Source organism: Esox lucius, chromosome 19 (assembly GCF_011004845.1).
Source record: "Esox lucius isolate fEsoLuc1 chromosome 19, fEsoLuc1.pri, whole genome shotgun sequence".
NCBI classification, from domain to species: Eukaryota; Metazoa; Chordata; class Actinopteri; order Esociformes; family Esocidae; genus Esox; species Esox lucius.
The window spans coordinates 18,790,485-18,802,711 of record NC_047587.1 but is presented as its reverse complement, the minus strand read 5'-3'; the positions used below and the strand labels follow the sequence as shown (position 1 = coordinate 18,802,711).

At 43.6% G+C, this 12,227-nt stretch overlaps 1 protein-coding gene across 7 annotated transcripts in view; it reads right to left on the bottom strand.

The window, feature by feature from the left end:
* ppfibp1b (PPFIA binding protein 1b) overlaps positions 1-12,227 on the bottom strand; it is a 35,568-nt gene that overhangs the window by 2,178 nt on the left and 21,163 nt on the right. For 4 of the 7 annotated variants that reach the window (XM_010890326.3, XM_010890330.3, XM_010890331.3 and 1 more), the window contains 15 exons: positions 11,600-11,745; positions 11,138-11,250; positions 10,327-10,387; positions 10,193-10,225; positions 9,486-9,648; positions 6,844-7,003; positions 6,591-6,728; positions 6,101-6,251; positions 5,564-5,675; positions 5,386-5,474; positions 4,615-4,737; positions 4,255-4,380; positions 2,624-2,812; positions 2,295-2,459; positions 778-843 (listed from right to left, as the gene is read on the bottom strand). In XM_010890326.3, the coding sequence (XP_010888628.1) occupies positions 778-843; positions 2,295-2,459; positions 2,624-2,812; positions 4,255-4,380; positions 4,615-4,737; positions 5,386-5,474; positions 5,564-5,675; positions 6,101-6,251; positions 6,591-6,728; positions 6,844-7,003; positions 9,486-9,648; positions 10,193-10,225; positions 10,327-10,387; positions 11,138-11,250; positions 11,600-11,745 (1,835 nt within the window). The remainder of the gene's footprint in view (positions 1-777; positions 844-2,294; positions 2,460-2,623; positions 2,813-4,254; positions 4,381-4,614; positions 4,738-5,385; positions 5,475-5,563; positions 5,676-6,100; positions 6,252-6,590; positions 6,729-6,843; positions 7,004-9,485; positions 9,649-10,192; positions 10,226-10,326; positions 10,388-11,137; positions 11,251-11,599; positions 11,746-12,227) is intronic. The other 3 variants (XM_010890328.3, XM_020040326.2, XM_010890329.3) reach the window with 3 other exon arrangements.

The window sequence follows — 12,227 nt, the reverse complement described above, 5'->3', positions numbered from 1 at the left end:
TGGCTCATGAGCCAAAGCATACCACATCTTCTGTAAAACACAGTGGAGGCAGTGTGATGGCATGGCCATGCATGGCTTCCAAAGGCAATGGGTCACTAGTATTACTGCTAATGTGATAGAAGACCGAAGCAGCCGGATGAATTCTGAACTGTATAGATGTGTATTGTCTGCTCAGCCAAATTTAGAAAAGTTGATGGGCGGCGCTTCACTTAAAGATGGACAATGACCCCAAAACATACTGCAAGCAACCCAGAAGTTTTTTAAGGCAAAGAAGTGGAACATTCCGCAATGGCCGAGTCAATCACCTGATATCAACCCGATTGAGCATGCATTTCACTTGCTGAAGACAAAACGTAAGGCAGAAAGACCCACAAACAAATAACTGAAGACAGCTGCAGTAAAGGCCTGGCAAAGCATCACAAAGGAGGAAACCCAGCATTTGGTCATATGTCCATGCGTTCCAGACTTCAAAGGATTCTCGACAAAGTATTTAAAATGAACATTTTATGATTGTGTTAATTTGTCCAATTACATTGGAGCCCCTGAAATAAGGGGTCTGTGTATGAAAATGGTTGCACAATATACAAAAAAAATATAATTTCAACCCCTTGAAGTGCATCTCAGTTGTTTCATTTCAAATTCTTTGTGGTGGCGTACAGAGCCCAAATTATGACAATTGTGTCAGTGGCCAAATATTTCCGGACCTAACTCTCACGGTGTGTGTGTGTGTGTGTGTGTGTGTGTGTGTGTGTGTGTGTGTGTGTATATAATCCTTACCGTCAAGTTTTGAATACCCTCAGAGAAGGCTCCGATCTGCCTCACAGTTCCCTCAGAGTCCTCCATCTATCATAACAGATAGGGTGAACACTTAACACCACCACATATATGCCAAGAACAAGAAAAGTAACCAGCTAAACCTAGTTCAGCCGGCCCACAATTCGAAGGGATGAATGTTGTGGCCCTCACTGGATTCAAACTGGGATTTCCTATATGCCATTAAGCTATATCAATCAATCACATTTATTTATAAAGCCCTTTTTACAACAGCAGTTGTCACAAAGTGCTTTACAGAGACACCCGGCCTTAAACCCCAAGGAGCAAACAACAGTAGTGTTGAATTTCAGTGGCTAGGAAAAACTCCCTAAGAAGGGCGAATTTTAGGAAGAAACCTAGAGAGGACCCAGGCTCAGAGGGGTGACCTGTCCACTTCTGGCTGTGCCGGGTGAGATATTAAGAGTCCAATTGGAATAATAAATACATTTCTCTGGGCTAAATCCAGAGTCTACTTGATTTTATACTAGGTTCACTTGGTGGACAAGTGACAGGGACAGCAACAGGCCCCCCAAACCAGGTAATCCGCAGGTTTTACCTGGTGCTATACATGAGCAGATACATGAGAAGAGATGGTGTCGGTATACTTCTGCATTGTTAAACAAATTAGTCGAAATTCCATGGTTCTCAAAACTAGTTCCTTACATTAGCTAACATCCAAACCAACAACAGGTATAACAGGGTCGCTACACTAAATTCAATGTGTTAAATTAAAAAGAGATTACTGTAAATGGCTAGCTCTATAGTAATGAAAACAATGACTCCAATCACTCCATGGCTGGTTCCACTATGCTACGTGAACTACACTTTGTAAATCACAATCGAGAGGAATGTGCTTGTTGCCGGTGCAGTTTGTCCATCACAATATAACCATAAAGTTTTACTTTAGGCTTACTATAATGTAGCTACTGAACCTTGTAGCCAGCATAATTTTTGTCTGGCTGTACAGTACCTACAATACAATGAAAATAATGACTCCAGTCACTCCATGGCTGGTTCATTTCTTTTAAAACAATGACAGTTGAATAGCCAACCCATACACTATGTGAACTACGCTATGTAAATCGAGAACTATGTCTCTTTTCGGTGCAGTTCTTCCATCGTAATATAACCGTAGTAAGTTTTATTTTAGGCATACAATAACATAGCTAGTCACTCCTGAACAAATCCAAATCCTAATCCTAACCCAAACGCCGGTTGTCTACGTGACAGTCTGCATCTCTAACCACTATGCCATTTTAATGGGTAGTCAGTCAGTCACCCACTCACTCACTCAGTCGGTAAGAGACATTAACTTTTCTTGGCCGGCTCCGCTTAGGCGGTCCAGCAAAAAAGATGGATAGTCAACCTGAGTATTGATATGATGAATACCTAATTATTTTGAGAACTTGTTTTTTGCGTATACAGGTCACCATGCTGCTTCTACATTAACACGTCTTAGCCTGACCAAGACAGAACTTTACCTGCTCCAGCTGGTCTAAGTCATCCTCATAGAGTTGAAGCTCGTAGCCTTTCTGGAAGCTACGTCCCTTTGGCATCTCCACATCCATGGGGCAAACATACTCCTCATTCTCCTCCTGCCTCTTCTTCCTGAGGTTGCCGAAGCTCCCAAAGGACATCTTCCTCGGCTGAGGGAATATGATTATTTCATAATGTAAAAAAGTATAGAAACCAGTGTTGAACCCTTAAGATTCCTATCTTACCCCGCTCGACCCTACATTTCCATCATGGCTCACCTTAAATACATGTGTAAGTCCAAAATGGCATCCTATTCCCAATATTGTGCACTTACCTTGATCTTGGCTGTGGCAGTGAGCAAGGTATAGTCAGGGTTCTCTAGACACTCCTGTTTGAGCCCCTGGGCCTCAGAGCCCACCAGCAGGTTGAAGTGGGTGGCCAGGTGTCGCCGCAGCAGGGTCTTGTTGGGAGGAATGTTCAGCAGCAGGGCCATGGTCTCCACATTGAACCGAGGCTCCAACACCTGGTGGAAATGGAGACCGTTGGAGAAGTGGACTACGTTTGTGGAGTAACATGTTACTTTAGTCTGATGGCAGTATGTTTTGTTTGTATAGTGACAGATAGTTAAGTAGTAATCAGTTCCCTCCAAAGATTTTCTATTGGGTTCAGGTCTGGGGACTGGCTAGGCCACTCCAGGACCTTGAGATGCTTCTTATGGAGCCACTCCTTAGTTGCCCTGGCTGTGTGTTTCGGGTCGTTGTCATTCTGGAAGACCCAGCCACGACCCATCTTCAATGCTCTTACTGAGGGAAGGAGGTTGTTGGCCAAGATCTCGCAATACATGGCCCCATCCATCCTCCCCTCAATACGGTGCAGTCGTCCTGTCCCCTTTGCAGAAAAGCATCCCCAAAGAATGATGTTTCCACCTCCATGCTTCACGGTTGGGATGGTGTTCTTGGGGTTGTACTCATCCTTCTTCTTCCTCCAAACACAGCAAGTGGAGTTTAGACCAAAAAGTTCAATTTTCATCTCATCAGCCCACATGACATTCTCCAATTCCTCTTTTGGATCATCCAGATGGTCATTGGCAATCTGCAGACGGGCCTGGACATGCACTGGCTTGAGCAGGGGGACCTTGCGTGCGCTGCAGGATTTTAATCCATGTCGGCATAGTGTGTTACTAATGGTTTTCTTTGAGACGGTGGTCCCAGCTCTCTTCAGGTCATTGACCAGGTCCTGCCGTGTAGTTCTGGGCTGATCCCTCACCTTCCTCATGATCATTGATGCCCCACGAGGTGAGATCTTGCATGGAGACCCAGACCGAGGGAGATTGACCGTCATCTTGAACTTCTTCCATTTTTTAATAATTGCGCAAACAGTTGTTGCCTTCTCACCAAGCTGCTTGCCTATTGTCCTGTAGCCCAACCCAGCCTTGTGCATGTCTACAATTTTATCCCTGATGTCCTTACACAGCTCTCTGGTCTTGGCCAATGTGGAGAGGTTTGAGTCTGTTTGATTGAGTTGGTGGACAGGTGTCTTTTATACAGGTAACGAGTTCAAACAGGTGCAGTTAATACAGGTAATGAGTGGAGGACAGGAGGGCTTCTTAAAGAAAAACTAACAGGTCTGTGAGAGCTGGAATTCTTACTGGTTGGTAGGTGATCAAATACTTATGTCATGCAATGAAACGCAAATTAATTATTTAAAAATCATACAATGTGATTTTCTGGATTTTCTCACAGTTGAAGTGTACCTACGATAAAAATTCCAGACTTCTACATGCTTTGTAAGTAGGAAAACCTGCAAAATCGGCAGGGTATCAAATACTTGTTCTCCCCACTGTATGTCAAGGCAACAGTTATCCTATCAGCCATTCTGCTCGAGCAAGACTGTATATTATAATTGCGTGTAGTTTCTGTACACGAAACTGTCGTCAGTCAATGTACCAGGTAAAACATTTCTCACCATGAGTCCCCCATGCACGCCACTGCCTCTCAGGTTGGGGGCGTATTCTGCCAGGTCTACAGATCTCAGCCACTCCATCACTCTGTGATTGGTCCACTGGGAGATCTCTGCCGGTGTTATGTTGTTCTGACCAATCACGAGACAAAGAAAAATAATGTGTTAACCAACAAAACAAATGAATGAGTAACAGGGCTTGAAGAAATTGAGAAGGGGCACAAAACGAAAAGCGTACAATAGTAATATTAAAGTGTTGATGTAAGCCCCGGCCTGAACCAGGGATATGACTAATACTGGAAAACATTTCAAATTAGGCTCTCTGTTTGCTTTCGGTGCCTAAGGAACGTTATCCAGAAGCCGCACCTCGTCGGAGGGCCGCCGGCGCAGGCAGTTGGGCTCGTAGTTGTTGAGGCGCAGCACCTGGATGGCTCTCTTGATGCTGAGGTGGTGGAGCACACTGCCAACCTTCAGAGACAGCAGGTCATCCTGAAGGACGACAGACAGGGTTAAAAATGCCAGGTGTCAGGGGAAATCAACACTCTGTGCCAAGTAAAAACATGTCATATTGTTTTCATATTTTAGTATAGGCTTTTCATATTAATTGGAAATTCCTTTTCCCGTTAGAGTTCTCACAAAATGCAAAAAATGTAGGACTACAGACAAAATATTCTGATGTTACTGTGAGCAACCTGCACGGTAAACATACAGAACTCTGCATCACTGGACGCATCAGGTTACAAAATCAAACATATAATAGAATAGGGTATGAATCCAGTGAACTATATCCACTCTGGACAAAGTAGCTCAACAGCCTATAGTATACTGTAATAGATGCTGTAGGGTCTGCAGGCAAATCTGTGTTAACAGTCACATAACAGGGCTGTACTTTATAGCTCTAAGCCTATTGAACACACTGCTAGGGCAGAGTAGGCTGAATGGGGATTTTATTTTAACTTAAACTGCAGACCATGCAGAGCATGTAAAAAAGCAAACAATGATGGCAATGTTACCTAGCTTTGCATCTGCACTGTTCTTTAGGTTTTTAATTCTCAATAAATCTAGGTATCAGTGCCATGGTCACAGTTCTGTCCGGCTCCATTTTTATGTGTAACTGTCTGTTCTAGTGTCACTCACCACGGTCATGTAGTGTAGCATGCGACCGTCCACCCTCCCTTCATCAAACTGGGTCTTGTACTGAGGCAGGCCAATATCATCCAGCCACCCTGAGGCAAGAGAAACACCCACCATATCACTTAAACAAAAGGACTTGTTAGGCCAGTATAAAACCATGGCTGGCAGTTCATCCACTCACTGGTCACCCAGTTGTAATCCAGTTTGCTCTTGTTATCCTCCTCTTCAGAGCCCAGGGCTTGCAGGGCCAGCTGAAGCTTCTTCCTATGTAGCGGGTGTTTAATACCCAGCTCCTAAACACACACACAAACACACACACAAACACACACACAGTATTATATGCCACACCTACAGTGGAGAATATGAACAGTCAGCCTAACAACAAGGAATAGCTCCATCCATTTGATTTACAGCTTTCTCCAGTCACAGAGTACAAAGAGGCCTGACCATGAGTGCTTGGGATCCAAACAGGGACGACGGATGTTGCTGTGATCTGCTCATTTGTGTGAGATCGTCCTTAATGAACATCCCTAACAGGATTATTTGACACATTTGTAAGCCATCAGTGTAATCATCAGTGTAACATGTCATTCAGTTACAGGCTATAGCTTGGATTTCATCACACAGGGGATCTGTTCAGAGGTGTCAAGGTTTTCTGGCCCTTCTAACCTTTATTCATACAGGTCAGGCTCAGTGAGATGTCTCTTGCTCAGCTCACCCTCTCTAGGTCCTGCTGGGAGGCCTGCAGCAGAGTCTGTCCAGAGGAGATCCACAGCCGGGCCATGTTCAGATAGATGCCCAGGCCCTGCTCCTGAAGCCAGTCACACACCTGCTCCTTTGACCAGCGGGCAAACGGGGCGTCCAGCTCACTACGTTTGACAGATTGACAACACTAGCTAAAAATGCGTCTTTCTGCTCACACATTGTGACCACACTTGACCACTATAGGTCGCGAAACCAGTCTAGTTTAGATGTAACATTGTCATCACAAGTGGCGTAATCCTATATCTGGTTGTGCACTGTGCCTGTAGAAGCTTGTAAGGGAGTAACAAATCCACCTGGAACCAAGCTTCATCACAGGATGTAGACAGTAGAAAAAACAGCAATTTCTAGCATTGCTTTTCTTTTTTCAGCACACAGAATGTTAAAAACAAAGAGATGTAAAGCACATGATGTTTCTCATTATTCAAGGGGAGTTACACACTAACTTGTTGGGTAAACGCTGTAGGTCACGGGACCAGCCCAGTCGGGGACCTGCAGTGGCTCGGACTCCGCCTCTCTTGAACTCCACTGGCTCTGATAGGTTGTCGTCCAGGTTGAATGTTGTGGACTGACTTCTCCTAAGCCTTAAAAATAAAAGAATACTTCACTGTACTGTCTTCAGAGTCATTTGAGAGTGCTAAATCAAATCAATATTTAACTGGGTTAAGGATTTTTGTACCAGCCATCTTTAACACTCACTTTCCAAAGAGCGCCTTGATGCCCTTGGACTTCTTCTTGCCCTCTGGAGAGGTGGTGGAGGTCACACTGGTCAGCGTGTTGGTGCTGTGGCTGTTGGCTGATCTCTGGGGCAGTCCGGCCAGGTCCAGATGGTCAGTGCCAGTGGTTTGCTCCGTCTCAGCTGTACAAACAGGACATCAGCAGTGATCATGTGGTGATGGAGGTAAAAACCCATGGCTAGCGTCTCAAATGACACCCTGTACCTTATGTAGTCCATATAGGGCTCTGGTCAAAGCGCACTATATAGAGAATATAGTGTCATTTAAGATGGAGAAATGCATTGATATTTGCTTCCCAGGGCCAAAGGCTATGACCCTGAACACCCTACAGCCACATGACAACTCCAGACAGACAGCATGGGGATTACCTAACCGATTCAGACAGTCTGCTTGGTTTTCCACCAGACTGCTTGCCTTTTAGTTAAGTAGAGCAGTGCTGAGTAGAGACAAAACAGGACTGACATAGATACAGTTCACATGTCCTAATCAGACTTGAAGAGGTATACATAGACGTGCCATAGAACATGAGCAGGGGAGAACCTATGCAAACAGCTCTTCTAAATGAGACTCCCTAGACCTCTGGGTACAGAGCCTGACCACAATGAGCGGAAATAGGGATCTGTCAGTGATTAGCTTTGTTCTTTTTATATATTATGTTTAGCATCTGTTGGGAGCATAAGGAAAAGTAAACTGATGAGTCAAAACCTTCCAGGAAAAACTTTCAAGGAGCATTAGGATTGCATCACTACAGAGCTGGACATTAAACAAGTGGATTGTTGTGATGGGAGTTTAATCAGAAATTGAAAATGCAGTTGGCCAGAAAAAACACTGACAAAAAAAAATATATATATATAATGGGCAGTTTGATGAGAAAGAACTGCTGGTAACGTGGGTGTGGTGCTGGTATGACAGAATATCTACTGTAGAATTATACAGCATGCTACAAAGACACCCATAACAGCAGCCATGATGGCACATTGCCATTAGTTTATGGTGGCCTGCCAGACCTCAATTCAGAATTTTAGTACAAACACTTTGCTCTCTATGAATAAACTCTAGGTTTATATTAAGCACCTTGGATTAAGGCTTAAAATGAAAAAGTCAACCCAGGAATGTAGAATGCTTCAAATTTCCTAAGTTCAAGTTCAATAATAAAGAAAATACATTTCTACACTTTATCATCGTGATCATGCAAAGAAATGGCAGCTCTAAGTTCATATAGTCACCAAAGGTTTAAAACCTACAATTGACGGAAACTCAATTTCAGAAGTGCTCTTTAACTTTTGTGATTTAGGTGAAAGTAGGAAGTCCACAGTTGGATGTGGTTGTGGTTTGTTGAGAGGTTAAGTTGAAGAAAGGGGTGGGGAAGGTGAAGGGTCATATCCATCAGTGGTGATTCCACAGACAGAGGCCCCCCTGCTGTCCTGAGTAGTACTGACATGATGGTCCATTGTACTGTACCTAACACACTCACACTCCAGCTGCAGTCTTCACAGTAATATGTAACACAAAGCGCACACCAGACATCACCCCTCACAACAGCAGAAAAACAAGACAACAGGAGAATCACATTAGTATGAGGTCACTGAAGGGTAAAGGCTACTGAGGGGTAAAGAAAACATGAGTCACAGGTTAAAGGTTGCTGAAGGGTAAAGACAACAGGAGTCACAGGTTAAAGGTTATCGAAGGGTAAAGACAACAGGAGTCACAGGTTACCGAAAGGTAAAGACAAAGGGAGATTCACTCATTGGTGAGACCGGTAACACTCCTGTGTAACCATTCAGTACACTAAGCAAACACAGGAGGTTGAACCTTCAGAATCAAAGGGGAGAACTGTTTTTGGGACCAGCAATTATGGTGTCGGCATGTATTTTTATGTATGGGTGTGGAACATAGAAAAGGAGCTCTTTGGAAATAACTGCTCAGTTTTCCGAACCAAACAATGACATGTCACATAATGACTCCATGTGAAGTTTTTCTCACTTGTATGACTGCACCTCGAAAAAGAGTTAACACGCTTAAGCTGCACAGATATTAGACTAATTAAACTGAAATTGAAACAGTGAGTAAATATGATATGACTTTACATTCCCCCATAACCTTCACTAAAGGTTCACACACTCTGCCCCCTCATTCAGAGATTCTGGTTTAGGAACTACTATAACCATTCATTCTCTCCATACACATTTCAGCAACATTTTCAGCAACAAATTTTGGCCCGAAGATCACTCGTGTTTGAGCTTCCTTTCAGTGCTCCCTGTCATCTTGAACACAAACTACTTCCATTACATTTTGGTGTGAGTTTTACAGCAGCTTCCTCTCGTAATAGAAGTTCTCGCTCATTGCTCGACCTGCCCATCAATAAACTTCTGCTGTGGGTTTGGTGGCAATTCAAGGTTTATCTGTATGCTGTCAAAGATACGCACACCAACAGTAAAAGACATGTATTCAAAAAGCATCTCAGAGGAGAATTGCAGATCAGTTTAATTGTTTAGATCACAACTTGGACGCCATAAACTACATTCACAGCCCATTGACACTCACAAGGCCATCCATCCACCCAGCCGCTAACACAAAGGTTAGGATTATTGGCGGTTTTCTTACCCAGGTTAGGAGTACTTGCTGTCCTCTTGCCCCCCTTGATCTTGAAGAAGCCACGGCCGAAGGAGGAGCGGGCCTTCTTGTTACCGAAGCTGTCATCCTCCGTGTTTGCCGGGCGAGACAAAGACAGAGATGTGGGTGGGTGCTGGCTGATCGTACTGATCTCCTCCACAGCCGTAACATGAACAGCAGAAGATAGAAGTGACAGAGAACACACAACTTTGTCATTTAGAGGACTCTTTTCCCAGAGCGACTCATTATCAGTGTAGATAAGAACAAACATCACAGTCATTGCAAGTCAAATTCTCATCAAAATAACCTCTATCTGCTAAATCAGTGAACACAATGCCAGAACAATGTCGCATCACACCCATGCTGTAATAATTAAAACAATCTACAGGAAATTGCGTTTTTAAATACAGACAGTGCAGAGTTGGAAAAGTGAAAATAATTTATCACAGTAAATGCAATGAAAGGCAATTAAACGCATGCAATGAAACAAAGGTGTCACACAGGCGCCATCTGTTCAACCATAAATCAACCCACAGCCAAATGCCTTACTGAAGACGCCAACCTTCAGAAGTAGAAACAGCTTGCCCTTCTAATAAGACAGATTAGGCCAGATAGGAAGAGCGAGTAAAGCATGATAAAGAGAGGATAAACGCAAAAGAGCCTGGCTCTGAAATATGAACTGCTGAAAACCGACCTACCTCTGTGGGCTTTTCGTCAATTACCAATGTGATCTGGTACAGATGAGGTGTAGCGTTAGTGATGAAATTCAATGACGACTTTAGAACTGAGAGAATACAAATGCCCTTTTAAGGAAAATCTTAAATCTCATTACCTTTTGGCTGTTGCTGATATAGATGTTGTCCTGACTCCCTGACTTGGGGACATCCAGGGCCCTGAAATGATAAAGCTTATCACTGTAAACACTGACCGGGTTTCCCCTTCTAAGGCATGACAGATGACAACGATGGGCTGAATGCCAAGTGATCAACTGTGCAGTCAGTCACCCGACTGCCTTAGAATATGATCCATTCGCTGTCAGACCGGGTATGTATCGGCTACACCATGGCAGAGGAAAGTGGCCATACTCACTGTGGAGTACCACATGATAGAGTATCTCCCATGACTCTTCCTAAACCCCTGCCTTGCTGCAGAAAACAATCCCACAGGTGTTGGGATGTAAACAAGGACAAGCTGCCTGCCACACTGTACACTAGCTTTGGTCAAACCTGTGAGTGGAGGCTAAAGGGTAGATATTAACCCTGGGACACCACAAGCCTTGAGCTGTTGAAAAGTAATACATTTGTACGCATTTGGGGTGTGATAGCAACTCGCCTGCATATAGAACTTTAAAGGCTGCTTCAATTTATAAATACAATTATTTAAAAAATGATTGCATGTTTGTAGCACGCTCTGCTCAGGGACAAAACTAAGATACTTACATTGTTCATCAACAAGAGGGTATTTATTAGTTATGGCATCTAAAACAAGTGTGTACTGAAGAAAAGCAGGCAGGCTGCTTCAATTTGGTTCCAAGTGAAAACACCCCAGCAGCGGACAGACACCCAAAACCAAACACTACAGTTGTTCTGGAAGAAAGGTGAACATTGTAACATTGGAAAACATTAAAAAGTTAACCGGCTTACCTGTCAGGATCAGCTTGGTCCAACTCTGGCCTCCGTTCTGGATGGCAGGGGGACAAGACTGTAGGGCTGGGGGTGGGCGAAGGCATTTCAGTAGCTCCATAGTGTGTTCCCAACTATGTATTGAAGTAGAAAACCAGACCGGAAAGAAAATATAAAATACAACTGCCCTCACTGTTTTCACTCTTGTGTGTCAAGGTGTTTCCACACTTTAGTGAATGAAGAGTATGGTGCTAGTCATGATTTAAACAAACAAACCTCCAAAGTGTCACTGATAAGTGATTTCAAATTTTTCACACAATGACAGTGACTTTAAATACCTTGTTCAGAAATGTGAACTCCAAGCACAGATTGTGTCATTTACTGCCTTTTGGAGGTCTACACAGTTTTTTGATCTCAGGGCATAAGTCTAATAAATCTATTTCTCCGCATGAATTTAAGTAGATACAACATGTTATACTTGACCTCATCTGGACTCTTTCCAGCTACTTCCTCGACTCCAGCTAGCATGCACCTTTCTGAGTCCATAGTAACTGGAGTGGTCGTCGTTGACATCATGGAGAGGGAGCTGTCACTGTTACTTTCATCACTCTCGCCATCTTTGGTTTTCTCTGAAAATGAAAGTTATTTTTATCCATTTTACTGGAGCCGACTGTCAACATTTTGAAAAATGTGTCCTTATAGTTCCTCTTCGCCATGATAATGTGAACATGTGGCCAGGGCTAGCCTACACACATGCTGTGAGCTGTGGGCTGGAGCGCAGGTGCCAGGATCACCATGGGCACATGCGCCATTTAATAAAAAAAATGTTTTGGCAAAACTAATTAACATTTCTAATTGAAATACACTGAACTTTAGATTTGTGAGTAAACAAAATCCTAAGCAAAATAACGTTAACCTAACTCCCACTTCTAGTCCATAAAAATGGGAGAGTACAGATCAAACAATCCAGTGAATGTGGAGGAGGGGAAAAGATGGTGAGTCGCCTAGGTAACACCCAACAGCTTCTAAGTGCTCTGCCATTTCCCCAGAAATGTGCAAAACCACCCTTGTTAGAACATTGGCATAATTGTCTTTATGCAGGTTTCTGATG